Source organism: Mchenga conophoros, linkage group LG10, assembly GCF_057382185.1.
Source record: "Mchenga conophoros isolate Kocher_MC1m ecotype Shallow Benthic linkage group LG10, M_conophoros_male_GT1.1, whole genome shotgun sequence".
NCBI classification, from domain to species: Eukaryota; Metazoa; Chordata; class Actinopteri; order Cichliformes; family Cichlidae; genus Mchenga; species Mchenga conophoros.
Window position 1 is genome coordinate 2,744,494 of NC_140535.1, and position 26,621 is coordinate 2,771,114.

Here is a 26,621-nt window from a genome sequence, read left to right on the forward strand (position 1 = left end):
GAGAAAAACAAAACCTCTGTGATCACCCCTTCAGTAGTCTTCCTGGCCTTTTGGTGTTGCTGAGCTGAACAGTGCATTCCTTCTCTAAAGTTTTGCTCTTTCTGAAAGTTTTCTTTTTGTTTGATTGTTTTGTCAGCCTAATGCTTTCACTTGGTCCTAACAGTGAGAGTTCCACTTAACAACTACTAAATGCAAGGTCATCACAGATCAGCTTAGCCATGGAATAAAGAGGGAACAGGCCTTAGCTGGTCATCAACTGCTTGTCAACAGTCTAATTATTTTGAAAACTATTTAAAAGCGGTGCTACATAGAATTCAAAATCAGTTAATACTCTACTTTTGTTAAAACCTTTAAATTAAAGTCTGCATTAGTCACATTGCAGCCATTTGATCTGATATTCACTGGGGAGGTGTACAAAGGTAAAAAATTGTGCCGTTGTCCAAATGCTTGTACATAAGTATTTGGAATCCACCTTTTTACACATTATTCTATCCATTTAATTACTTAATCTACCTAGCAGCAATATGTAGCCAATTTATGAAGGCCAATTAGACTAACACGAATGACAATGTAACCCAAAATCTTTTGATCCACCGTGAAACACTCAAAGTTGTTAAGTTCATAAATCCAACACCACAAATGATCATTTATATATGTATATAATATATATATACTCCATTGTTACTCTTTATTACAGAAGTGAAGCACAAAACTGTAGAAAAACCTAAACACAAAACAGCTGCAAGTCTCAAAAAGCAACAGCGATGCAACCAATGTTGATACAAATATTCATTATTGCAGTGAGAGCACAGGAATACTAAAAAGATCAAACTCTTGTTTACTAACAAAATCAGTACAAAAATCAAGAATACAAACACCTCCATGTACACAAGTCTATAAGCATTCCTGTGAAACTTTCAGAAAGTCTTTCTCACAAGAAATTAAGAGCACTATTATCAATACAGAATTTCCGCAAAGAATTTAACATCACAATGCAGCTTGCATTAATCATTTAGTGGAAAACAAAGTCCATTAGTCCATGTGGAGTTCTGTCTGTCAGGCTCCCAAACAGCAATAATAATTTATGACAAAGTTCTAAACTATCAAGCCGAAGCAGAAGTATATACTTGTACAAGAATACATTTGTAAAACAACCGGAATACAATCAAAACACAATCATTACTTTTCCAAGAAATCTTCAGGAAGCAGGAACACTCTGTGACCGTTCGTAGAATAAAGATTTGCCGTCTCGTTGCTTTCCCTCCCGTTAACGTCGCCACCTTGAAATGCCTGAGTCATAAGTGGTCTGAAGCTGTTGTGCTTTCACGTAAAATAACAAAATAGTTTTGTAAAGTTGCATAAGGCCATCGAAGCGCTGTAAAGCTCACTTAATAGTCCAATGTGTTCAATTGCAAAAAATTCTATCAGTGCATTTACACAACACTGGTGCCACACTCAGCGATTGAGACACTGTGACAACGTTTGATGTGAAAGCTTCTGAAAGCTTACTCACAGGAAATATTTAATATTATTATAAGCCAAATACTGCAAGGATGTCTCGTATTTAGGACTTTGAGATCAACCCAGCTCACTGTTTTTCAGCGACAGCCTGCATGGCTACTAGTGCACTGGTCTGAGCACCTTTTCCCACATAATTTAGCGACGTTTTAGTCATTTAACTTCAGAAAATAAATATTTTTTCTGTAATCTTCCAGTTGATTGCATTGTTTCACAGCAGGCTAATCATTAGGAAGATACTGTGTTTGTTGGTACTGAATGAAGACTGTATGTGGTATAGCTTTCTTATACAGACTGTCTCATTGAATTTTTCCATGAAATGAGTTGATGTGAATTCAATATGAGCCTCAAACGTAAGAACAAATGAGTGCTAAAAAAAAAAAGTTAGATGCTTTTTGTTACTCCTGCAGCCTAAAAACTCGGTCAGGGAAACATACTGATCCAGAGTAATCGCTGAGGATTATATCTTCCTACCAGAATCAAAAAAGTGCATATTGAATACATTGTTGAGGCCACCAATAATATCTTAAGGGATGTCAATCACATGTTTGTACAAAAAGCAAAAGCTCTCGTCTTTAAATGAACCGCAGCCTCCAAAATTTTAAAGCACTTTTTCCACCACACTCGGAGAGAACAACGTAAACACTTGTCCCGCCTTTTTCTCTACCTTCAGTCGAAAACATTGAGGGGTGCAACTCTTAAAACGACTAGATAGGTAAATACAACTAGACAACCAAAAGAGGTCTGAAACAGATAAATTCATATAGATCATTTTGCAAGAAAAAAAATTATAGTCATCTCTTCTCACAGAGGAATCTAGCACTTGATTGCACATTCACGTTTACGCGTCTAAATAAACATGGCACTTCAATATATGACATTGGAGGCAAGCGAATAAGCTATACATTCAAAGTCTTTTGTTTGTAGGCTGAGGTGTGTTTATTCTTATAGTAAGTATTGTCTCCCGAGAAAAAAACTCACTGCTATCGGCCATCTGAATCTTACATGTGACTGTGACTCTGCTCGTGGCTCCACAGACTGAAGGCCGTCTTGAAGGTCCTGTGGCAGAGTTTGCACATGTACTGCCTCTTAAATGTCAGGGCAGAGAGAGACGGTGCGTGGTAAAAGAGTGTGTCCGATTCCTGAGGGCCGCCTGGATTCTCCATGCTGTTTGACCTTGACAGGGGGCTTTGGCTGCTGGTTTGCCGTTCCAGTTCGGGCCTCTTGGTCTTGCTTACCAATGAGCTGCAGGGATCTGGGCTGCTGGACTCGTCGGTCCCTGCGGTTGCAGCAGCAGTAGCAGCAGGGACCGGTGCCGCCTGAGTAGATATGAGCACAGAGGCCTGTGGGGAGGGACGTTCTGAAGGGGTAAGTGGAGGGGAAGGGCTCAGAGGTGAGGGGTTTCTGTCGATCTCTTTGGCTCCGGGTTCGTTAGCAGTCGACATGTGAGACTGGAAGTGGCTCCAAAGGCGGAAGTTGGTCCTGAAGGCTTTGTTGCAGATGTGACAGATGAATGGTTTGATGTGGCATAGCAGCTCCTGGTGTCGTTCTAAGTCTTTGCGAGAGCTGAAAAGATTTCCGCATTTCTCACACGGCCACACACCGGGTTCTTCGGAGCCACTTTTGGCAGCATCGGGGTTGTCCTGCTCACTCACAGCCTCCTCCAACGGCTCTTCCTTCACTACCAGCTTGCCATGGTGGCCCATGCTCAGGTCTTCAGGCACATAGGAGGAAGAGTCTTCAGAGTCATACATAGGTGGACCTGAGGAATCACTGTAACTGATGTTCTCTCTTGTGCTCTCGCTTGTTAGAGGCTCATCACTGTAATGCTCCTCCTTGAGCATTTCAGACTCCTCTTCATTGTTCTCTTGTTGCTTCAGGAGAATGTGGTCTTTAACAGTCATCATATTGTGGTTGTGCACCTCCACCTGATGGCGCCAAATGCTGAAGGAGGATTTGAAGGTGCGCATGCATTCCAGGCATGTCAGTTTCTTGTACTTACAATGTGCCTCGTGGTCTTTCTTGACAACTGGACTTGAGAATCTGAGGCCACAATAGGGGCACACGGTTGCATGGCGACAGCCTCTCTCGTGGTCACCCTGTTCCAGGAGCGATGACAGCTTCATATTGCAAAGTCTACAGGAGTAAACACCGGTGTCAGGGTTCTTCTGTTGAATGATCTCATCCTGTTCCTGGTAGAGGATGCTCTCCCTCGCTGTGTCCTGGTCAGCTTTTTCAGCAGGATGTGTCCTTAAATGCTGTCTGTACTGAGACTGGAACACAAATGTCTTGCCACAGTATGGGCATATGTAGCTGGGCCTCGACCTCTTTTTTGTAATTGCAGGAGACTGCAAACCCTGCTTATTCCTCTTTAACTTCCAAAGCAAAGCTTTCTTTATTTCTCTCTCTCTCACAATATCTATTAGCTTCTTTTGAAATTTCTCATCAAGAACAGAGGAGCTGGCGGACGACGCTGGGTTTTGTACTACACCATGCTGCGTTTGGCAGTGCGTCCACACTTTGAAGTTGGTATGAAAGCGCTTGTGGCAGATGTCGCAAGCATACGGCTTTTCCGGATTGTGATACATATTTACATGACGATGAAGCCCAGCACCTGACCGGAAAACCTTTAAACAATTCCAGCATTTGAAAATCTTGTTCTGAGGTGACTCCTCGCCGTCCTCGTTAGGGTCGCCGCTGGCATGCTGAGGTACTGCTTTTGACATATTCACGTTAACTGAGAGAGCATGCTCTTTAAATAGTTTGCTCTTCTTTAATGGGTACCGTCTGTTGTCTGGCCTGTCCCTTCTTTTCCCCACAGGATTTAAGACTTCCCTGGGACCTTGATCATAATTAGTTTGAAAGTCTTTGAGACTGACTGGCAAAGAATCACCAACTGTGATGCGTACGATGTCCATGGGGTCAGCAAGTGGACTGCTGGGCTCAGCTTTCACACTCACCTCTCCTTCTACCTGAGTTTCTCCATCATACCTGCCGGTATACTTTGACCTGAGAACCAGAGGAGACGTTCTTTTTGAGTCGCCGTTGTGGGCAGAGGTTTCTGGCACAGACGTCTTCAGTGCCATCTGTACAACTGACTGGTCTCGATTTTGCAGCTCCTTGAGCTCCAGCGTGGGGGAGAAGACTGGAACGGGGCTGTCCATGGATAATGACCTCCTGAGTAGGCTTTTTATAAGTGGCCCACTCCTGTCAATGGTCTGGCTTGGCTCACTAGCCTGACCCTGAAAGGGCACTTTGGTATTGTAGCGGGACTCCTGCTCCTCATTCTCCTCTTTATTGTCCTGGTCAGGGCCAGACAGCAGCCTGATGTGCTGCACTTCAGCATCACTGAAAGACACTGATGATGTCAGCTGGGGTCTCACGGGTGTGAAGTGTGATGAATTCCCTTTCAATATGGAGGCATACGTCCTCTCCAAAGCTTCACCCCGGTCAGGGGACTTCCTGCTGGGCTCAGAGTTTCTGACTGATTCGTACGAGTTGTGTTCCGAGGGAGGCCGAGTGGACCCATGAGCAGAGTGGGGAGATGTCGATCTCTCAGATGTTTTTCTCGGATAACTCGAGCGAGAGGGATGGGCCGTGTCATTCCGGACCCGACGCACAATGACGCTCCTTGTGTGGACATCATTCTCATCCCCCTCTGAGAACGAAAGCCTTTTTCTAGACACACAGTAGGATGCATGTGGCCTTGTTGACACAATGTTGGTGAGGAAAGGGATTCCGAGGCTGTATCCCAGCTCTTGAATGGCTGCCAGGCTGCCTTTGTCCACAAAGAGTGAGGAGGAGTAAATGTAATTCAAAACGATCTCAAAGGCGTCCGGCTCACAGAAGTCCAGGTTTACAACTGTCAGCGAGTCTGCGTCCATCCGCGAGAAAAGGGACTGGAAATACTCACTGCTGGCAGCCAGAACACTCTTATGGGCCTGGTACCTTTGGTCTCCCACAACCAGGACCACATCACACGCTTGTCCCCGCAGTCGCTGCTCATTCAGAGCCCCCAGCAATGACAGGGCGTGGGAGGGGTTACTGTAATGCACTAGGCTCTCCATGGCTGAAAGACAAGAAAAAAAAGATTATATTATAAAAAGATTATATTTTATTGAAACAATGTAGACATATAAACATATATATGCATATACTCTTGATCTAGATAAATTTGTATACTTTAGATGTTTCAGAATTCTTTGGACATGGATGCATCTACAGGAATAAGCATCTACTAAATAAAAGCTGATGGGCTTTTGTGCACTATATGTATAATTGTGTGTGGTGTTCTTGTCAGTTCTCTGTGATCAGTTTAATATGACACCAAGTAAAAATTCATAGTCTCTATGTCAGGGGTGGGAAACTCCAGAGTCCTGCAGGTTTTAGACATCACCCTGGGTCAACACACCTGAATTAAATGATTAGTTCATTAGCAGGCCTCTGGAGAACTTCAAGACATGTTGAGGAGGTCGTTTAGCCGTTTAAATGAGCTGTTTTGGACCAAGGACAAAAACCTGCAGGACACCGGCCCCTGAGGCCTGGAGTTCCCCCATCCCTGCTCTGAATAGTAAAAATACATTGTTTCACTAATGAATAAAGGAATCTCAGTATGTGTTCTTCACATTCTTCCGTCATCGAATCTACTTCAAAGTTGACACTGGATTTTCTGCACACACACACACACACACACACACACACACACACACACACACACACACACACACACACACACACACACACACACACACACACACGGCAGTATTCTTGAAGCCTTTTGTCTGTTCTCCCACAAAAGCGAGCGACTATGTAATCAGTTCTGTTTGTTTGTCTATTAGCAGTCTAGCATCCACTGTTTTCAAGATATCCTATGCAAATTTCGTCTGATGGTAGACACCCATAAAAGCTCCGGCTGATTTAATTTAGGTGAAAATCAGGTGAAGATCACACCAAATATGAAAACCAGTAAAATCTGTTTATTAATCAGAGATTTATATGGATCGTATTCAAACTTCACAACAATATACTAGACCTTGGGCGACATGAGCAGCTAGTTTGGGTAAACATTTGACTTTGACCTTCAAGAAATCTTTCAAGCATAATATATCACATGAAAGGGCATCGGGAAAGCTGTACAACACACTTTTTTTTCCCAATACAACACCCTATCACACACTGCATGAATATATATTAAAATCTCAAGTTTTTACAGCTTAAAAAAGCTCAAGATTTCAGCTGGTTCTGCTCCAATCGTATGGGTAAAGATAATAAAGTACACTATTTTAGTATGTAGGGCTTCAAGGTCATAAGTCAAAGGTCAGGGTCACACGAATTAGGAAAAAGCGTTGGTTTCCATCGGATCGGATTCAAACTCTAAAGCATTAGTCCTTGGGGGGGGGGGACATAAGCAATAAGCACTTGTTTGTTTGAGCTCGTTAGAATATTATTCAGGAGCTCATATACAACATGACTTCACAGTGAGACAAAAGATTAATATACTACACCAGATCTCCATATTAACAACGCTGACATCAGCATGTTGCAACAAAAACATTACGAATAATCCAAGTTTTAGTGCAGCCTTTGGTGATCGTTCATGTTACGTTGCAACCATAACCGTTCAAAGGAAGTAGTAACACAATACAATAATTGCTGAGAACTACAGCTGCAGCCATTATTCATTATTAAGCAAATTGGCAATCCAATAACTGCAAACATGCCAAACATAGCAAAGCTCCAGTTTATCATGTGTGAAGATTTGACGCTCATCTGTTTTCTGTATTACTGAAAACAGCATAGCTCTCACTTTTCAGATGCTCATCTGATAAAAACACAAGACAGGATTATGTTGTCTAAAATACAGTAACAAGATTTATTTTGCTTACATTTTATTTATCCAAACAACCTATCAGTTTTATTATGAGCTATAAATATTGATGCCTTACAGACTGCTGTAAAAGTAAAGAAACAACTGGTTAAACTAGGCATCGTGTTTAACAGAACGGGGTTTACAACTACATGTGCATTTTTTGTCTTGCTGTTGTTTGTGATGATCACTAGAGGTCAAAGTTGAGCCTTTTAAAATATAAAATGATGGAAAGGAACTCTCCACAGAATTTATGGGAATTACATCATGTTATCAGTCTGAAGGTAGGAAAAATGGAGTTCTGTCAAGTTGCCCTCAACCACACAGGGCACTGCAGGAAGTTTAAAAGGTTTCAACTACAAGTTGAAATGCATTGTCTGCCTTGATCCACCTTCACCTAAACCATTAAACATCTACATTTATTTCTATGGTTGTAAAATGTAACTATCAGAGAAAAGCACTCTTGGTATTTCAGGAGGCAGGTTTATTTGATGAATCTAGCCTGCTGTTTATACTGTCAGCTAAAAGATTCATCAAACATGGCACAGGAACCATTAGCATTTGTATGCTTTACAGCTGAGCTTAAACACCATTGTGCTGACTACTTCCATGTCACCCTTTGTGTGATGATCAAGTCTACTGGTGCTGTAATCGAAACTAAAACAGTTTAGAAAGCACACCAAGTTATAAAGTATTGACTTGAACAAAGTTTTCTTGCACTAAATTTGGGCTCTATGATGTGTTTTTCATCATTTTTATTATAAATCTAATTTATTTTGTAGAATTCATGTAAGAAACTGCGTAATATCGATACACCTGCATCGGTCAGTGGTGAGACAACAATAATACTACTGAACAGCACTATACTGTTACAAGAACAAACCCCATCTGACGCACAGCAATAGTTGTGTGATTAACATAGTCAAAAACAGGGACTGCAAAGCATTATATGCATGCATTTCATTTTCCTGAAAAAGGTGCTGCCTGGACGTCACGGCGTTTATTTTGGAAATTGTAACCGGAAGTCGCGTTACTTACGTCGGCTACTTTGACACTTGCTAAATATATTTATGGGCAGAACCCCCATTCATTCATCAAAAAACTAAAGATTGCCTCGTGGACTTTGGGTGAAAATGTGTGCTCCGTGTTAGGAAAAACACGGGAATGTTGGGTCGTGTCATGTTTTCCCAGAGGAAGCCGAGTGAAGCTTCGGGCATTAGATCATCCATGAGACGTGGCTCTAAAAGAACTTCTCCGACTGATATGCTGCTTTCACTTCACAACGCATTCGTACATTTCTTTTTTGTTTAGCTTCAGACAAACCCGAGGGTGCAACGCCTGGTCTCGAGCAGCTAACACCGAATAAAGAGGGGGAAAGTTGAGCGCGTTTCAATGGACTGCACCGCGCTAATCCAGAAATGAAAGTCTGCGCGGGCAGAGACGCCGTTTTGGCGTGTAAGGAGTCAGTTGTAAACGCTATCCCCGGTGGAAGTCATGGGCTTTTGGTTTTGTTATGTTTAGTTCTTTTAATTTTTTTTCCCACCAAAAAAGCAAAAACGGCTCCACACCGGCCTGACACTGGAGCTGCTGCTGGCTGCAAAACAGGTTGTAGCTGGTCAGGTTTTTACAGCGACACAATCCCCCCTCCGAGTTACGTCAGGGAGGAAAAAGCTTCTCCTTAACAGCTCTCACCAACTGTGTCTGCGCCTCCCTGCTCGTGTTACTGAACGGTAACTTCGTTAGGCTGGCTACACTTACCCTGCCCGTCGTGAATACGGTCTTTCCTCCACGTAGCCGGGACTTTGTTCAGTGTTGTGTAGATTTCTCCGCGCTGGTCGTGATTCCATCCATCTTGAATTTGACGTCATCCCACACCAGGGATGAGGTCATCGCAGAGAGCGCTCGTCACGTGCACCGTGCACTGATAGGCTGGTCAAAGAGCAAGGGGCGGTGCAAACGGAAGACTCGAAACTGAGGCTAATTTAAAGGGATATGTCATATTTTTCGTTTGATCTTTTTTTAAAACAAGATTTAGTGAAAGTCGGTAAAGGCTAACTAGCACTTTCCTGCACATTGTAATTCACTGCACACTTTAGTTGCACACTTTGAGGTACACTGAGTTTGCTGCTGGGGTTGTTCTGCTTGTGTGAAGTCACATGTGTTACAGTAAACCTGACCAAGTGTGGAAACTTTTAACACCAAGTAGGAAGTAAGTGCTCTCCTTATTTTTGTTTCTTTCTTAATTATTATAGTTTTGGTCTGATTATTTTAAAGAGTACTTTTTTACTTTACAATGCCATGACTTAAACGTTATCAATGCTACAGAAGACACTACTTTGATGCCCATCTAGCCCCAGTGAAACTAATTATATCCATGACTACAAAAGAAGTCACTGCAGCACAGCAGTGTATTTGTGTCATCACTTCTATCCAGTGGGGATTTGTCACCATGCCTATTTTGCTTAAAGGCCTTTTCCTGGAAAGCCTCATCTGCTACAGTAGCCTACCTGGCAACAGTCTCATCTCACTTAATCAAGGACAGCGCTGATGGTGAAAAGACAGCACCACTCCCAGTTATCTTTAGGTTCAACAAAACATGAAAGCATGCGTATGCAAAGCATATATTTATGTTTGGTGACCTCTGATAACCCATCTGAAAACCCTTCACTGCCTTGCATTCACACCCACAAGCCTGCTAGCATGAGCCCACTCATTACTGCTTAATCACTGAATTACGTTTAATCAGGTTCATTTTCACACCTCATTACTATTAATGGAACACCATTATTTGAACGGGTACTTCTGCGAAGAATTAAAGGCATGCCAAAAGGCTTGTAGAGTTTTAGCAGGATTTTCACATCCAGACACATTCAGAGCCTTTTTTTTAGAATATGTCTTTGACAGCCAAAGCATCCTGTTGCTTTTTGATATTAGCAGAATGAAGACATGTGGGAAAATGGCAGGGAAGTTCTCACTCCTCCTTACTTGATTTTAATAGCTAAGATGGTTGGTTGTTAATGCCAGCATCATAGCAAGCACTGCCATGGTTACCTGAGTGGAAACCAAGCCATTTGGGACTCTGACTCCTCCCAGCCCATAATTCTCCTTGGCCTCATAAACATGTTTACTTACAATGACACAGCCAAAGAATAGGCAAATCCATAATGCATTTATTTGACAAAAATAAAAGCATGCACTTCCTCTCACAGGTTGCATGAAAAGCAAAGACTTTGTTTGTCGTGTTTATGCTGATTATCCAGGTTGTTTCGCTGACAGCAATTTAAAACCCGCTTAAAAAAACAAAATTAATATACTTTTAGTAAATTAATAAAATGGTAACTGCAAATATCTAAATTCATATAATACTTACCTGTTGGATGCTGTAATTTTGTGGTACATTTGGGACCGTTGGGTCATTAAGGGGAGGGGAAAGATAGCCACAGAGGACTTGGTCTTTGACTACACCCTGAACAGTGCGCTGGTATCATTTCAAAGTGAAATATGGAGGTAAAATGTGGTGCTTAAATACATGGGTGAGATTCTGATGTGAAAATGAGTTGGATGCTCTCGTTTGGGGTGGCTGTGGCCCTGCTGGCTCTCTGTAGGGGACAGGACACTGTGAATGAAGGTAGGCCACGATGCCGACGACAGATTTACTCTAAACAGATGTTTTAACAAAACAGAATGTGACATTTATTTCGATTAAAGCCTTCACATTTCATTCAAAACTTTCCGAGCACATTAACATATAGGAGCAGTTTATTAGAGTGACTCAAAATGTTATTTTGCAGCAGTGTACAAGATACCAATGGAAACATCTGATATCCAAAAGATATATTTTATTTTCAGGAAATAGCCTGTGTCTGTCTGGCTACCACCTGTGCACTCATAACAAAACAAAGATTGTGAGTTTCCTGGTGGTGCACAAGGTTCCCTATTCAGTGTCAAAGCCTTGTGGCGGTTGGCTCCGCTGGAAGACTTGTAATGTCACAATGTACAGGATGATCCATCAGACTGAGTACAAGCTGGTGACGGAGCAGGTGATGGGATGCTGCTCTGGCTATGTGCAAGTTGGTCGTTACTGTGCCCTGCGTGAGTATACTGCACTGATCAGGATTAAAGAAAAGCACACATTGTTTTGTTCTTAGACTGTAGAAGACACTTTTTCTGTCTGCAAAATCTGATTATGTACCACACACACACACACACACTGTCTCTGGCCAGGCAGTCAGCGTGACCTTTCAGTGTGTGGTGCTGTGTGCAAGACACCAGATGGAAGCGCTGAAACTGCAATGCTACAAATATCTCACTGCTAATATATGGCCTGCAACATGTTATTTCCTTTGAATGAAGCTGTAAACAGGAGTGGTGAGTTTAGTTCCAAGCCAGGATCCTGTCCAACTGCAGATGGATTGCATCCCAGTTCTGAGGAGTGTGACTTGGATATAGACTGTCCAGGCTGGCAAAAATGCTGCCAGAGATCTCACCACTCTTCCTGCAGTGATCCAGCAAGTTAGTATATATGTGATTTTGCATCCACATTGCATTTAAAGTGAATGTTCACCATGCATCTTACTGTGCTTTGTTTAAGCAAGCAAATGACAGTTTTAGAATAGTGCTAAAACGTAATGAGCGACTCAACTCACTGAGGCATTAAACTGAAATTTGCCCAGCGTCTACGGTATATCAGCTAAACATGACAAACTGTTTTTATCTGTTAGTGCAGCTTTACTGCTGCCATCTTGGTGCTGATGTGGCCGCTCTGTTGATGTGTCATTTTCCTTGGTATTTCGTAAAATTTCAAAAATGAGCACTCAGAGAGGGCAGATCCCCCCGAAGGGCGAGGGCTACACTAAATGCATGCAAACACGGGGAAAACAGGCAAACTCCTCACTGTTGGTGGAATCGAACTCAGGACTTTCTCGCTGTGAGGCAACAGTGCTAACCACCGTGCCACCGTCAAATGAAGTAAAGGAAAAAAATGCATCGGTTTTCTTACAGCAACAGTAAAAAGTTACAGAAACTGAAAGTGTTAACAAAAACACGCTCATATGTTCTGTGTCACGTTCAGCCGATGCACACCGCGCACACGCTAAGAGTGCAGCAAAAAACAGACACACAAAAAAATAAAAAGAACATGTTGTCTTGACATGTTGTCTGACAAGCAATGTTGTGTGTTTCATTGCTTCGGGTGTTCGTACGTGTGTTCTTGTAAAATTACAGTGCCACCAAATTCTTTTACAAACTAATCTTAGTGACTTGGGGTAATCCACAGACCCCACAGTGTGTGTGCCATTTTCACTGGATCCCTTCCTGCTGAAGAAAATATGAAAGGAATAACTGCTGAGTCGTATATAGACCGCTTCAGCCTGTTCATATTTCATTTAGCAATTAAATAAATAAATCAGCTGATTTTCTTTTTTTTAACCAAGCTCTTAAGTGAGCCTGTAGGTCTTTCTCTGAAGCAGGGAGAAATCTGTCGACACTGATCTTTATATTGTATCATGTTAATCTCAGCAAATTACTCTGAGAATGGAGGAAACCGCTTGAATGCAACAGTGACAGTGAAGACAGACTACCAGCAACTGATGTCCAAGAATGAAGGGCTTCTGAATCACACAAGGCTGCTGCAAGCAATGGTAACACAACAGCTTCTATGGTCAAACTTCCTCCAGACATTTATAATGAGACTAGACTTCCAACATAAGCACTTTCCTTGGTGGTCGCTTTTTTATGAAAATATGTTCGTCTGTGTCATCATCAGGTGACTGGAGCTCTGCAGTCTGATGTTTCTGTCTATTATCTCAGCACATGGCCTGTGCATCCCTACAGAACTGCCACCTCTCTGCTGATTGAGTGTAACTTCACTCTCTCGTTGTACAACGTCACATCGAAGCTGCATCGCCTTCTCGAACGAATAGAGGAAGTGTCTTCAATAACAGTGCAAGGTGAGGAGGCACTGTATGGCAGTTTTGACCTCTCTGCGAAGCTACTCGGCTTTTTTTCTTTTGAGAAATGACATTCTTGTAGAGTTTTGAGAATGATTCATGTGCAAAGAACACGGCGTTCAGGAAAAAATGACTCAGTCGCACCACAGTTTCCTTCTCCCACTACTTCTGTTTGAGTGACAGTCATCTGTGGGATGTTTCCTGCAACAGCGGAAAATAACACCAGAGCGATCGCACACGCACACACAGAGACAAACACACGTGCATGAACACACGAAACACACACCCACACTCAGATATTTATCATAAATCAGTCATGCTCGCTACATTCCCACAAAACATGGCTCGCGTGCACGTCAAGCTGGCTTTTTCTCAGAGATAATTAACTTCCCTTTTTCTGTGCTGAAAGCCATTTATTTTTAGACACATCTGAATTTTCAAGCCTTTAAATGAAAGACGTGAGCAAGATAAGTGAATCCAGTCTTGACTTGCATAATGTGTTTCAAGTTCCAGTGATTTTCCCAGGGTCCCGAACAGATGTGGAGATTTTCTAAACAGCTTCCACTATAAACTATTGATTTATTTTCAGAAACACATTTGTTACAACTCATGCAAACACAACTGTAATTGAACAGCTTTTATGTATGTGTAATTATAATTGCTGCTTAACTCCTCCATATGTCTGCATTTTCATTGCAGATGTAGACGAGTGTGCACATTCTGCTCTTCGGCAGTGTTCGCTTTGGGCCGACTGCAACAACACAGTGGGTTCTTATGAGTGCGTCTGCCACCAAGGTTACATTGATGTTGACCCGAGCAACCCTGGAGCCCACTGTTCAGGTTTGACCGCACACTTGTGTGTGTGTTTGCAGTGCAGACGTAACCCTTTAAAGTCTGGACTGTGAGATAATTGCCAGATAATTAAAATGTTTATTTGCACATGACTTTGTTCCATTTTTGCTATGCGCACCAATTTGTGCAATTTATTTAGGTTTTTCAGAAACTAGCTCACACTTAACTTACACGTGCACAATGTATGTACACAGAGAAAGCAATCATATTGCTAAATATAACATCTGAACCTCGTTTGAAAGTGTTCTTTTTCTCAAGTGCTTCCAGTTACCCTATCCTCAAAATCCCCTGAGCCCTTACTTTTGTACTCGCAAGTGCAGCATCTCAGACAAGTACTATAGTTTAGATTCAGTCACTTTAGAAGTGACGAGAGGGATTTCCCCATCAGAAAGCCCCGAATAAAAACTGATAAGATTACAGTTAGACTGATCAAAGAGCTTTTGGGGGGTTAAAGTTTATGCACAAGTTATTCTAATGCTAATGTATTGATGTTTGCTAGGTGGAGTAAATTTACAACATCCCATCACACACACACACACACACACACACACACACACACACACACACACACACACACACACACACACACACACACACACACACACACAGACTATTAGAATAACTGACCTGTAGAACTAGAGGTGGAAGCTGAGTGAGAACAAATGAAGATTTCTCTCAGTTTTACTCAGATTTTAATAGTCCGCCCACCATCGGCCTTTTTTGGGTAAAATATCAAACAAGAAAAAAGAAAACAAGTCTCAAAAGATAGTTTTCTTGTTAAAAGCAGAAAAAGGTCAATTACCAATCACCTACTGACAGCTGTGTGAAAACATTAAGGAACACAGAGGCTATGGAGGCCTTGTTTTGGAACAAAGCTGTGGTTAACAGACTGCCTCCTTAATCTGAAACGGCTGCACAATAATATGTGTCAGAGTTGTTCTTCAAGTCAGACAAACCTACTCGAACAAGGAAATTGTGGTTAGTTTTAAAGGCTTAGCTAGCTCACAACAAAGTTGCCACATTTGTCATATTTTGTGAAGATGGTCCTTCCTCATAAATGATCCACAATGTTCTGCTATTACTGCTTTGTAAAGACACAGTTTCTAAAGTGACCTCTGTTGGCTGTGTGACTAACAACATGTAAATTGTCTGTTCACCACTGATGAGTGGAGGAGGGCGGAGTCAGGTCTTCAGTCGTCATACTGGAAAGCTTGAGAATGGTTCTTACAAAGATGGTGTTTATTAACCCAAGTCACCAATCAATGTAAAGACAGTTTAGAGTAAAAGTGTATTTTTGATCCATGACTCTACTTACCTACTTATTTTTTTTGCTCTTTTAAAGTGGAAACACTATATGTTGTTTCTAATTACTACACGTCTGTGATGTGAGTCACACAGTGGTATTTACACCAGAAACTTAGAGTCCAGTCGTCCACTTGTTGTTCTTTGCTCCCAGCTGACACTGGAGTGTGGCCCACCGCCCTGACCAGCCCTGCATTGATGAACACAACCTATCCCCCTGCTTCCAGTCGCACACAAGGCCCTCCTGGATACAACACAACAGATTTCTTCACATCCACTGAGATCAGCGTGACTGCGGCTCCGAGTAATACGACCTCTGTCTCTTGGAATTCATCGCAAGCTTCGCTGTGGACGAGTTCTGCATCTCACAGCCAAATGAATACAGCTGTGGAGTCAGCTCATCCAGCAACAACATGCTGTGAGAAATATTCTGTTTTCATCTAAAGTTTACATGAAATCTCCATCTCTTGATTGGAAGGGTGTCCAAGCCAGAAAGAGAGGGATATTTGGGTTTAACAAGCATTTATTTATAATTTGACATCATTTACACTGAAGCTCATCCTCTTTGGAGGAGTCTTAAATTGTTATTCTCACACCTGTAAAAAAAATTCAGCTACTTTTACTCGAGTATTTATTTTTCAGACTACTTTTTACATTTCTTCTGTGCATTTTTATCATGTTCACATGACGTTCGCATCTTCCTGGTATATTTGATGTTTAACCTCCATTTGTGGATCGCACAGCAAACTGTGATTTCTGGAAGTGTTCCTGAGCCCATGCAGCGACTTCCTTGCCAGATTATTCCTGGTTTTAATGTAGTGCTGCCTGGTGACATCCAATATTTGTCCTTTGCGCACAGAGATTTCATCATTTCTTTGGATTCTTGGAATCCTTTGCTGCAGATGTAACAGCATTTTAGAGATATTTTGCTGCCATCAAATTCAAAATGAGATAATATTTTAATATTCCTTTGTGTGAAAGTTTCTGGATCTGACTTGCACAGACTGAATAAGACTGGCCTAAAATGGTGTAGGATTAAACTGACAGGATGTAAAAAGTAAAATAATGCATTTTTAAGCTGTTCTTTTTTGTTACTCTTGACAGGCTTAGACTAGCTGTGGTGTTTGTTTCCAGTCACTGTGCAAAACAAGGCTGGATGCTATTCCCTAAGACAAACCGCACAGATGTGGGAGTGGCATATTTCCACGCAACAACCAGCAAGAAAGCAGATTCAGATTAATGACAAGCGATTCCCCTGTCTGTCCCCTCCCTCAGCTCCCCCCAGCATCGGCAGCTTATGGTCCACTAATGTTACTGGAACGTCCTTCTCTGTCTGCTGGTCCAATCATGCCGAGACAAAACAGACTTACTTGGTTGTTCTAAGGAAAGGGTCAGAGGTCATTCAGACTCAGAAAATCAGTGATACCACGATAGAGGTGAGCGGACTGAAGCCTGGACTGCTCTACAATGTTACCGTCACACCTCGTGCCTGCGGAAATCAAGGAGCCCCTCTTCACATCTCAGTAAAAACCTGTAAGTACATTGAACATATATATCAAAATATGAACGTCAAAGTACTCGAGAGCTGCCAATCTATGTGACAGCTCCAGTAACTTTCAGTACAGCTTTACCTTTGTTTATAACTGTTATGCAGTCATATTGTTGTTATGGCTGATTGTGATGGTGCTTTTAAAAAAGTAAGGAAACACTTACATGTCACCTTGGATCTTGATGTACGAAATATTCAGGCTGAACTTTTTATTTTGTTGAGAACAAATTGATGTAAAAAAAAAAAAAGAGTTGAAAACAAATCATCAACCCTTTGAGTGCTGGATTCAAAATGACTTAAAAAAATCTAATTGTTCAAGTGTTCCCTTGTTTTTTATTCATTTGTATTTATTTATTATATTTTTGCAGTAGATTTTGCCTGAACCAGAAGAACGAAACTGACTAATTGACTAAAAATGCTGAAAAACACTTTTTGTCATTTTTCTTTCTGTGTGTGTCTCTGCATGGAGACACACACTTCTCAGGAAACAGTGATATTTTCCACCAGAGGCTTTCATTTCCACCTCCACTTGTTGTTCTTTGCTCCCAGCGATATTATAGAAATGTTATATTGCCAAATAGCATTGTGACAATATGTAACCTATAACATTATTATAACACTTAACACTGTTTTTTGGATATCTGCATGGTTATTATTAGAAGAAGAAATCATAAAATGTGTTACTGTCATAAGAGAAAAGTGAAAACAGAAGGAAACTGGAGTTGTTTAAGTTGGTGAAGCTGTTTGGCGTCACATCCAAGACGCTTCTTCAGTTCTAACAACAACAGGTAGGAAGCCTCTTGGATGTGAAGCCAAACGGTGTCACAGCTTAAAGAAGCTCAGTTGCCTTTTTTCCGAGCTTTTAAGACTCCTGTTACCTGCATGACTGAGAATCTAGACACACAGAGATGCATTACTTTCCCCTCAGAAGTCAAAATGTAGGTCAAATCTTTATTTCTCCTCTGTGGAAGTATTTTCAGAAAAAGAACAACAAGAATACTGGAAGTGTTTTTTTGTCTGAGCCACAAGTGAAGAAAGTGACTGACCCAGATTTCTGAAAATAAGAACATAGCCACAGTTACCACCCTGAGGGAGTGAGGAGTACAGCAGTTTAATTGTCTTTAATGACTAATGCGTGATGAAGAAAAGAATCAGTGTTTTATCAAAAGGCCTGGGGTCAGTAGGACGGTCGACATTTATGTGGTAAATGTGGTTATTGTGCATAATAAAGGTTTTCTTTGTAGACGCTCAGACTCTCGATGCCACAACACGACTTACCAACATAAAGTTCACAGCTGACCTCCAGAACACCAGCAGTCAGGCCTACAAAACCCTCAGTGAGAGTATAACAGAAGAGGCAAGTATCCAGTGACTGAATGTGATGTGCAAATGAAAACACAAACTTGAGCCTGTTTCCTGTGTCACCAACCAGATCTACCAGTCTGTGTCTCCAGAGGTGAAAGCCATGGTGGATTCAGGCCAGGTCAGGATCGAGATCAGAAACTTTTCCCCGGGGAGCGTGATGGTCAACTTCACCATAGTGTTTATCCCAAGTCAAAGCCTGGACATAAGCAATGTGTCCACAGCAGTTCTGCAGTCCCTGACGAACAGCTCGACATACACAGTAGATCAAAACAGCACAAGTCTAAATGGTATGTGTCTTTATATTGCTTATTCTAATGCTGTGGGCTGTTAGTGGTACACTGCTGGGAAAATGCTTCAAAGAGGGAGTGCTGAGTTTGACATTATAGCAAATTAGCGTTAAAGACTTACTCGCGGTGTTAGCAAATGTTTTATTTTTACTGAAATCACAGCACAGAAAAGAAAGAAGGCACTGGAGGTGGCCCAATATATAAATGGGGCCATGATGGTAGAAGCAACATATTAAAACTTTCATAAATCTTCATAAAATAGATATATTGTGTTTGTGCATTTGACTAGTGAGAGTCAGGGGGCCAGCCTACTACAAATCACAGCAGTTAATGTTTGTGTTGCAGACTATAGGAGATTACATCTCTGGAGACGTGCATGAGAAGTTGCAGTATAGGCTAAGGTGAGAAGTAGAAATGGGGCCTTAATCATCCTGCAGCAGTCATTCACAGTCTTTGTACCAAACAGTTTTCTTGGTAGCTTTTGATTAAAATATAGCCAGCAGTTTTATTGTTCTGGGATGTCCATTAACGAGTGAAAGGCAGCTGCAATTTTCATGTCTGTTAATGTGAACCAAACTTAACTAAAACTAACTGAAAACTGAAACTCAACATGAAGAAATCATTTAACTAAACTAAAATCTAGATTTTTGAAAATAAATAAATAATTAAATGACTGAAATTATTTCATGGACCTGAAAAAAAACTCACCGAACTATAGCAGAAATATCCTGTTCACGTGTTTACTGAACGGGACGGCCGAGTCAGCGTTTCAGAACGTGTTGTGTTTTTATTGTACGTTTGCCGATTCTCTGCAGTCTTGCTTCAGACACGTGCGCTCCACATACTTTCTCTCTTGGCACAATATGTTAGAATAACTATGAAGCTGCGTTGTGGAATCCAGAAATTCTGGATGTCGACTGACGCTTTGACTTAAAAGGCAATATTTCTTGGTCGCTGTTGCCTCATGTTAATTTTCTCAGCTGTATGGAAATACAACACAAATGATGCACAAAGTCATAATGCTCTAACTGCACAATGTTTTTTAGTACATACCATTCAAAAGACCTAAGTGCACTAAAAGTATTAACAAAACCTTTTTGTGTCTCAAAAGCAACATTTTGGAAATTCAAAGTAATTAAAGTAACATCTAAATAATCAGCCAATAACATAATACCTGACTCTATTTTTTTATTTCTGTGTCTGTAGATTTTAATGAATGTGCTTCGGGGGAAAATGATTGTTCCCAGTTGGCCACATGTAACAACACCTGGGGCTCCTATACATGTGTTTGCCTGTTCGGGTTTACTGACAACGACCCAGAGAGACCTGGACGGGTCTGCCAAGGTAGCTGTAAAAACTCATTTATACACATTACATGTAAAACAGAATATCTTTGTAACCAGCGAGCATTGTCTCGTGCAGCACCTACAACCTTAGAAACAGCGGCACCGCCCCTGACGACAGCTGTAACCACTTCAACTACTGCTCCAGAAATAACCACAGACAGTATATCAACAAGTCACATGGTTTTCACAACAATCTCAACTGTTGCTCAAGCTTCCACCACCACTACCCCGACAACCAGTACTTCCCTAACAGCCATCCCCGCCTCTACAATTGCCACAACAACTGCTACCAGCTCAACAAAAAGTACCACTGCTCTGGGATCTGCCACCGACGACTCTATCCAAGAAGCCCTCTCAGTCCATTGCAGACTTGCGGCCATCACTGTGACTGTCACTAAGAATTTTCTTCTGAGCTCCATGATCCAGGAGAGTGCACTTTACTTGGGCACGGTGGGCTGTGGCATCAATGGCGGCAATGACACGCACGTGGAGCTGACCGTGGCCTGGAATGAGTGCGACACTAAACTTGTGCAAGTGAGTTTTTCTCCTCTGCATTTGGGAAACCTCCTGAATCCCCTGTGCTCTTGTTTTTTGTATACTAGCTTGCCATTATCTTCTTCAGCTAAGTACGAAGTATAAAAAAGTATGAAAACCAACACTCTGCTCTTTCTGCCGTGTCGGTATTTCAGAATGAAACCCACTACATAGCCTCTGTAAACCTGCTTAACACTATGGATCCATACACTTCACCAACGGGAGCAACAGAGGTGCCCAGAAAACAGCTGGAAGTCCCAATCATGTGTACCTACATGAAGAGCATGCTTATTTCTGCAGACCTTAGCCCCATGGGGTAAGTGCCATGAGTACTGTCACGAATACTCATTATATTTTATTATTTTTCAAATCAGTAACCCCTTGATAACTGACACAGCTGACAAATGCCTCAAGAGGAAACAGCATCGAGAGATAAAGAACTACTTCTCCAGAACAGAATATTGACACATTCAAAAAGTACCTACTTGAGCAATATCACAGAGAGGCAGTGTTGCTCTTCAGAATATCAGCACAGCGGGGATTTGATTGCTGCTGCTGCATTTACACAGCAGTTTCACGAGCAGCCTTTATTAGCTGACAGTAACAAGCAACAACAGACTGGGATAAATTCTTTGTTAGTATATTCAGGACCCTGAACTGCGTTTCATGAACAGCTGTCATTGGTATGAAGGTTTAAACAAGAATGAATCCCAAGATAGAGGCTGATACTGTAGAGCTCCCATTTAGTTATATAAATGGACTTAACTGAGGCTGAAAGCCGCTCAGCACTCATCAGTGTTGCCACCGCAGGCTATAGCCATTCCTAAAATCCTATTGAGCATAAGTCTGATAGGTGTTTAGCTTATTTACTTCACTTAAACTCTCATGTCCCACTTTCACTGAATGCAGTTATGTTGTGCATTAGTAGCATAAACTGATAAATATTTCATTTTTAATATTTTGTATAGTTTATATTGTATTCATTATACCTACAATTCATTCCCATCCATATCCAGGTATGACATAATTAAAATCACAGGATCGGGGTCATTGCAGATGAGCGTGCATCTGTTGGACAGTGCAGTGCCTCTGCCCTACAACTACAGCCTGTCCCGTGAGCAGCCCGTGGTAGTGGAGGTCAGACTCAACACCTCTTCAGATCACATTAAAGTAGTCATCAGCAAGTGCTGGTGCACTCCCACCCCAAACCCCGTAGACGCCTACAGCCATGTCTTCCTGGAGAAAAGGTCTGTTTCCCAGCTACAGCTTTCTTTAGCTTACTCATACTGTTACCACTATGATTATTGTTAACTCAGACAACTTTAATCTGGAGTTAAGATCTCAGATGGGGTTGACTTGGCCAACATGTGCATTGGTAACACACGTTATATAAAAATGTGTCATTTAAAAAGCCAAAACTCTACAAATTAAGTTCCTGACAGTTTCTGTCTCAACGAATAAACATCTGTGGTTTTAAGTTGATAGGAAAACTTGTTCTGGATGATAGAAATGATAGGTAGGTAGCTTCATTAGTCAGCATATGATTAACTTGGGGCTTCACACTTTTTAAAACAAGATGCAAATGTGACCAGCTTCTGTGGGGTGACACATAAAAACACTTCTTCCCCTCCCTAAAAGGAAGTCTTTCACAAGGCCTGAAACCAGGCCCTTCCATTCTTTTATCATTACAAAGACAGAACAAGACAAGGATTCATATTGTGTTGCTCATTTTGTTAGTTACTGTCTAAAGCTACAGTCAGCAGGAGGTTAGCTTAGCTTCTGCTTCTGCTGGAAGTCTGGAAACTTCTTTTAATCCCTGCAACACAACATTCAAGTATGCATTGAGCCATTGTGTAGTTACGTTCTATGGGAGGTGCACGTCGGGTTAAATAGGCATACAGTTAAGATGAAGTTGCGGTTATGTTGTAAGTTACCACGTAAATCTGATGCACATATAAGGGTAAAGCTAGCTAGCCTAGCCCCATTCAGATACAAGAAAATCTGACTCCCATTGTCTCACTGCAAAACACGTGTCAGCGGAGGCATTTGTGAAACAAATGAACTAAATTATATGAATTAATGAGCTGCATAGTTGCCAGTGGGCCAGTTTTGTTACTGTGTCTGTTCGCATCACCTTTTTTTCCATTTCTACGAGCAAACTTAGAATCTCCAGCTTCATATTTACAATATTTGTTTTCTAGTGATCAGTTTCAAACACCTGGTACTTAGATGTATGGCAGGGACATGGAAAATGTGGTGGTCACGATATCATCTACTGAACCCTCCCCCCCAAAATCTCCCACATGCAGCAGTGTTGACGAGAAGGCATTTTCTGATTCACAGCTAAAGGTCCCTCCATTCAAATGAAATTCATCTTTGAGCAGGATGTAAGAAAAAAAAAAGTGCCATCAAAAGTGACAATGAGTCAGTGCGGTAGCTAAATCTGTGTTAAAGCCTTCTGCAAAGCGATAATAAGAGAACCAGCAGATTATTCAGCTGTCTATATATTTAGCACGATGCTTTCTAATAATAGTTTTTGATCAGGTGCAGTTAAGTTCATCAGTCAGCCCCACTGTCTGTGTCTCCACAGCTGTTCCCTGAATGCATTCACCAAAGTGATGATGAACGGGAACTCCAGCACGTCCCGTCTGTCCGTGCAGATCTTCTCCTTTGTCAACCTGAAGGTGATCTATGTGCACTGCAAGGTTCAGATCTGCCTGCAGACTGAGTCGAATAGCTGCGTGCCAGTGAGTGCTTTCTACTCCACAATACATTTCATGCAACCCTGCAGCTTTGACCCTGCTTAGACTAAAAGCAGTTGATGCAACATAAACTCGGCTCATGTTTTGTTGCAGGACTGTCACCAGAGAACAGCTCGATCTGTAAATGCACTTGGAACAAGGTTCGGTTCAGCTGGGCCTCTGATGAATTCAGATGAAGGTGTGTATTTTTACACAGTATCTGCTTTGAAAACACTCCACTCCAGAGTGTTGGAGCACGGCTGATTTCACCTGGATGCTTCTTTTGTGCTTCAGTTGGAAGTGTAATGACACTTCAGCTTCCACTCAACACGGACCGTTTTAAAAGTAGAAAAGCTATTTAAATCTTCAGTGGCCATTATAAATCTGGCTCTCACTTCATCTCAGCATTTAAATGGGCCGTCTATAGCTGTTGAATTAAGGCAGTAGTGCAGCTGTCGCTATTATCAGTGTGGTGGAGAGGAAAGTTCAACTAACTTGATGGAAAACATTTATCCATCTATCCATGTTCTTAACTAGCCATCGCTAGGAAAGGGTTGGCTGCTTTTATCATGACACACTCATGAGGGGAACATTTTTTTAAACATTATTTTTATGTAAGGGAGCTGGAAACGTTTGTTTTAAGAGCCAGTGAGTAAAGTTTTGGTATTTCTGTCATCATATACTGCTTGTCTGCATGTTTGTACTTCTTCAGCCTTGGTTCATATATTCCTGCAGAGCCCTTGGATAAGGAGCTGAGCACTCTAAATGTAGTTGGGCTTTCCATTCTGGGAATTTGCTTGTCGCTCTTCTTCATCTGTTCCCTCGCCTGCCTCTTCTACTGCCAGAGGAACCGCATCGGACACTACAATTTTAACGTCAAACCCAAAGAGGAGAAGTTCACCTACCTTGCCTATAACACCTAATGACAGCCCCTGCACCCACAGGCACACAATTAGAAGAGATTAGACGTGCTGTCGCTGCTTTTACACCACACCTGCCACCATGTGTCACTGTTGCACCATTCACCCTTTATCGTGTACATGAAACTATTATGTACAGTTTGAATTTAAATTCTACCTGCACCTTCTTTGTATAATTAAGATATTCAAACGATAGAGTGGTTGTATACAGGGATGTCAAATGTAGAAACTATCAATATTTCATGCATGACATATTTAATGACTGCAGAGAATCAGATACCAAGTAACTATGCAAGTGTTGGTCTCTGTATCCTATTCTTATAGTCAAACGTGTTCATAGCTGCCTCTTTAAATCATGTTATTTATGCTATTTTTTGCTGTCTGTTATCTATTGTGTTTACTGACACATAATTTGTGCTCTAAGTGGTGAGACAATAAACACATCCTGTATAAACTCAGACACTTGGGGGTGCTGTTAACACAGTTCTTCATTAAAAAAACAGTCCAAGATGGCTTCCTGCACTCAGAGTAAACACGAGCGTTTACAGGGGACGATGTGAGGTGGTGGATTCAGAAAAAACAAAAAATTTACAGTCCCGCTTTTATTCAGTTGGCTGGAGGTTGTGCTGTCAGTTTCTCCTTCACCCAGATCAGTGGTTAATGAAAACATCTCATATGAGCCTTTCTCAGCAGAGAAGAGCCAAAGATGAGAGCCCAGCTTTTCTTTCACACTTTGCATAATCCGACATTGTCACGGGGTCAGAAATGCAGCAGTGATGGGGGTGAATACTAAAAAGAGGAGTGGCTTTCTCTTTCATGGGAGGTCCCTGGAGACCTGTGGTGAAGGAGGGCTTACTACCATCTGGAGTGCAGCAAATGCTCCGCCTTCTCATTAACCCATTCAGCCTCACAGTCTGAAACCTGGCAACCCATCGCTATGGCAACAGCTCTGTGCAGGGATGGAGGGGAATGACGGATGCAGCAAGAAGGAGCGAGAGCAGCAGTGATCAAAGCAGAGGAATGGCTGCAGCTCAGGAACTTCTATTTCTTCCTTTCAGACAAACCACGTGATGAAGTTATATCACACACAGCACATTCCTGGGCTTCATCTCTTCTGCTGAGTGTTTCAGTAATGGTTTCCAGTTAGTCTCTGGACAGCACTATATTTCAAATGTGCAGGTGTTTAATAATTTAGAAGCAACACACACACGCACGCACACACACACACACACACACACACACACACACACACACACACACACACACACACACACAGTCTCAATTATCCCAGTTTTTAAACACAAATAACTTGTGTCTGTTGAGTGCTTTCTAAATTTACCAGTCAGGAGTGTGACAGTGCCGTGAATTACTTTTCCAACTTTGTGCGTCTGTATTCTGGGAGGCAGTAATGGCTGTAACATGATCCACGTCTCCACAGTCCTTCCAGTTTTCCTCCTCCTGCATCCTACACCAGTCTCTCTGCCTCACTGTTCATCCCGTAACAGCGGCTCTGAAACAGTAGCCTTAGTCTCTCAACTGGACCATTTGTGTCTCACTAGAAGAGCTTGAGGATGCGGGAGGGGAGAGGGAGGTCTTGGCATCTCTGCGTAGACAGCTGCCCCTGCAGCCTGGATCCTGATAAGTGGTACAAAATGGATGTTTTTTGTTCTGATTCTATTTCATATTTTAGTTTTTCCTTCTTTATCATGTTTAGTGAGAATCTTCTCTGTGCTTAGTACGTCTATTGGGATGTTTCCTGTTTTACTTTGAAACTCTGCTTTCTTTGGTGTCATGTTAATACTTCCTGTGAGCTTGGTTGTCTTGATTATATTCACCTGTGTCTTCTTCCTCATCTGTTTCCCATTGTTAATTAATCTCATCTTCATTTTATCTTTGTCCTTCTCTTTGTTCAGTCATCATCTTCAGCGTTTGATTCCCGTTTGCATGACCCTTTCTGAGTTGGAAAACAAATTGAGAGACTGCCTCTGCCGTAGCACACTTTCTGTCACCAGGATGTCTGGCTTGCTGATTAAGACTGACAGCATTACGTCCCCTCCCCCAGTGGTTGCTTAAGACAACAGCCTATCAATGCACACATTACACAAATCCCGGTGAACCTCAGCACCAGTGCAAGTCTCTGAAAGGGGAGCTCAGCTTTACTGTGTGACAACTTTCTGTCTTTATCTGTGTGCCTGTGAGGAGAGGCGTATTGATACGTGCAGCCATTTCCTTTAAAGCAAAGAGCAGTAATGAGGGAAGGGTAATCTAATGAGGAGCTACATAAATTGTAACAAGGAAGCAGCTTCTGTTTACCAAAACTCAACCCAGCTGCTTAATGTCCTCCTCCCTCCCTGATCTGTTTCTTATCTCGCTCTTGCTTATGTAACAGACAA

At 41.9% G+C, this 26,621-nt stretch overlaps 2 protein-coding genes across 2 annotated transcripts; one reads left to right on the forward strand and one right to left on the reverse strand.

Moving 5' to 3' along the window:
- Positions 1-660: 660 nt before the first annotated feature.
- On the reverse strand, positions 661-9,270 carry zbtb21 (zinc finger and BTB domain containing 21). Its single transcript, XM_085288171.1, has 2 exons — positions 9,143-9,270; positions 661-5,587 (listed from the first exon to the last, which is right to left on the reverse strand). The coding sequence occupies exon 2, from the start codon at positions 5,583-5,585 to the stop codon at positions 2,520-2,522; it is 3,066 nt and encodes a 1,021-aa protein (XP_085144297.1). The 5' UTR covers positions 5,586-5,587; positions 9,143-9,270; the 3' UTR covers positions 661-2,519.
- Positions 9,271-10,637: 1,367 nt separating this feature from the next.
- On the forward strand, positions 10,638-24,671 carry umodl1 (uromodulin-like 1). Its single transcript, XM_085287900.1, has 17 exons — positions 10,638-11,012; positions 11,234-11,476; positions 11,738-11,896; positions 12,902-13,023; positions 13,149-13,332; positions 14,032-14,172; positions 15,641-15,904; positions 16,762-17,019; positions 18,280-18,392; positions 18,468-18,687; positions 19,894-20,031; positions 20,110-20,567; positions 20,723-20,883; positions 21,584-21,814; positions 23,158-23,314; positions 23,423-23,507; positions 24,044-24,671. Exons 1-17 carry the CDS (start codon positions 10,937-10,939, stop codon positions 24,229-24,231), a joined length of 3,198 nt encoding a protein of 1,065 aa, XP_085144026.1. The 5' UTR covers positions 10,638-10,936; the 3' UTR covers positions 24,232-24,671.
- Positions 24,672-26,621: the final 1,950 nt, after the last annotated feature.